Consider the following 1570-nt stretch of genomic DNA (forward strand, 5'->3'; position numbering starts at 1 on the left):
CAGACACTGTAAGGCAACACCCATACATCCCCTGACGATTTACTCTAAATGACTTTAATGAGAATGGGCACCATCCACACAGATCTGGCGCATTTAATACAAATAACCTGAGGGACACATTGTACCGTTCAATTGTGTGATAATAGGACCCACAATGTGGCATTTCACACAGTAGGTGAGGAAACAGATGGAATTCATTAAAAAGATGTTGGCCCGGTACATGCCCTGTGAGCAATGATGTTAATCAGGTGGCTCTGGGCAACGTTGTATTTAGGCATTATGTAAATTAAAGAATTTCACACCAGACTCATAAACCGTAACAAATAGCTGATATTAACCACATTAAAGCAGTTTGGCATCTGCGTGAGTGGGCATACTGGGTGTGTATCTAGAAAATATCAATTCAAAGTAATGATTGGAAATACGCACCTTACAATCGAACATAAAATATTTTAAACGCTCGATTGACAATTAGATTATTTATAATTGCCGAACCATGTCGCAATGACGCGTCAGCCCGCAGAAGGTTCATTTGACATCTTGAAGCGGCAACATGCCTCCGAAAGACGAAAAGAAGAAGAAAGATGGGGCAAAGGGGGCAAAAATGATTAAGATTCAGTCAACATGACTGGAGTCAAGGCCAAGAAGAAGATGTGGTCTAAAGGAAAAGTAAGGGACAACCTTAATAATTTGATCCTGTTTGACAAAGCCACGTATGATAAACTATTGAACCATTTGCCCAACTGTAAGCTCATCACGCTTGCAGTAGTCTCTGAAAGACTAAAGATCCCAGGATCTCTGGCCAGGGCTGCCCTCTCGGAGCTGCTTTCAAAAGGTATGATCAAACTCGTGAGCAAACACTGAGCACAGATTATCTACACACGAAACACCAGAGGAGGGGATGCAACTGCTACTGGCGATGACGCATAAACATGTTCTGGGATTAATTCCAAGTGAAGATATTCACCGGCTCCTTGTAACATGGAGACATATATTTATAACAGATTACTGGTGCCCAGTAACAGGTGGTTAATGTTTTTCTGAGCGACCCATAGACAGGAGCAGTCTAGCCTAAGGGGTGACATTATCCACACAGAGTAGGACCAGTTAAATAACTTGTTCCTTGTTGACCCTATCATTAGCAATACAACAATGTAGGAGTGATTATCAAAATCTGTACCTCTGCACCCACCCAGGGATGACCATCCTGCTCAGGGACATTGCCCGCCAAGTTCCTACCCCTTTAGTGCTGCCCAGGGATGTGCCAGGGAAGCTGAGCTGAGCAAACAGGCGGCACATGAGCAAGACTCTGATGGTAATAAGGCAGAGAAGGACTTCCCAGTCTCGGTCTCATTGCCCTGGTCGACATAATGATCTGTGCCACATATCAAGATGGGGGCAGAATGCGGCATTTCGAGCTGCCCTAGACACCTGCTGAGCCAAGTCTCCGGGATCGGGTGGGCAGACTGTAGATTTAAGCTGGGCTTCCAGAGTTAGTCTAAGTCCTCGCCAGCATCCTGAAGCCTCGGCTTGAACTGCTGGCTGCCGGTGGCGATCGGTAGATGAAGGT

At 45.4% G+C, this 1570-nt stretch overlaps 1 protein-coding gene across 1 annotated transcript; it reads left to right on the forward strand.

Moving 5' to 3' along the window:
* The first annotated feature begins 624 nt into the window (after nt 1-624).
* On the forward strand, nt 625-864 carry LOC139230434 (small ribosomal subunit protein eS25-like). Its single transcript, XM_070862269.1, has one exon. It carries the CDS (start codon nt 625-627, stop codon nt 862-864), a length of 240 nt encoding a protein of 79 aa, XP_070718370.1.
* Nucleotides 865-1570: the final 706 nt, after the last annotated feature.

Source organism: Pristiophorus japonicus, chromosome 19, assembly GCF_044704955.1.
Source record: "Pristiophorus japonicus isolate sPriJap1 chromosome 19, sPriJap1.hap1, whole genome shotgun sequence".
Taxonomy (NCBI): domain Eukaryota; kingdom Metazoa; phylum Chordata; class Chondrichthyes; family Pristiophoridae; genus Pristiophorus; species Pristiophorus japonicus.

Coding starts and splice junctions, on each gene's coding strand:
- LOC139230434 (XM_070862269.1), top strand. CDS start 625: ATGACTGGAGTCAAGGCCAAGAAGAAGATGTGGTCTAAAGGAAAAGTA.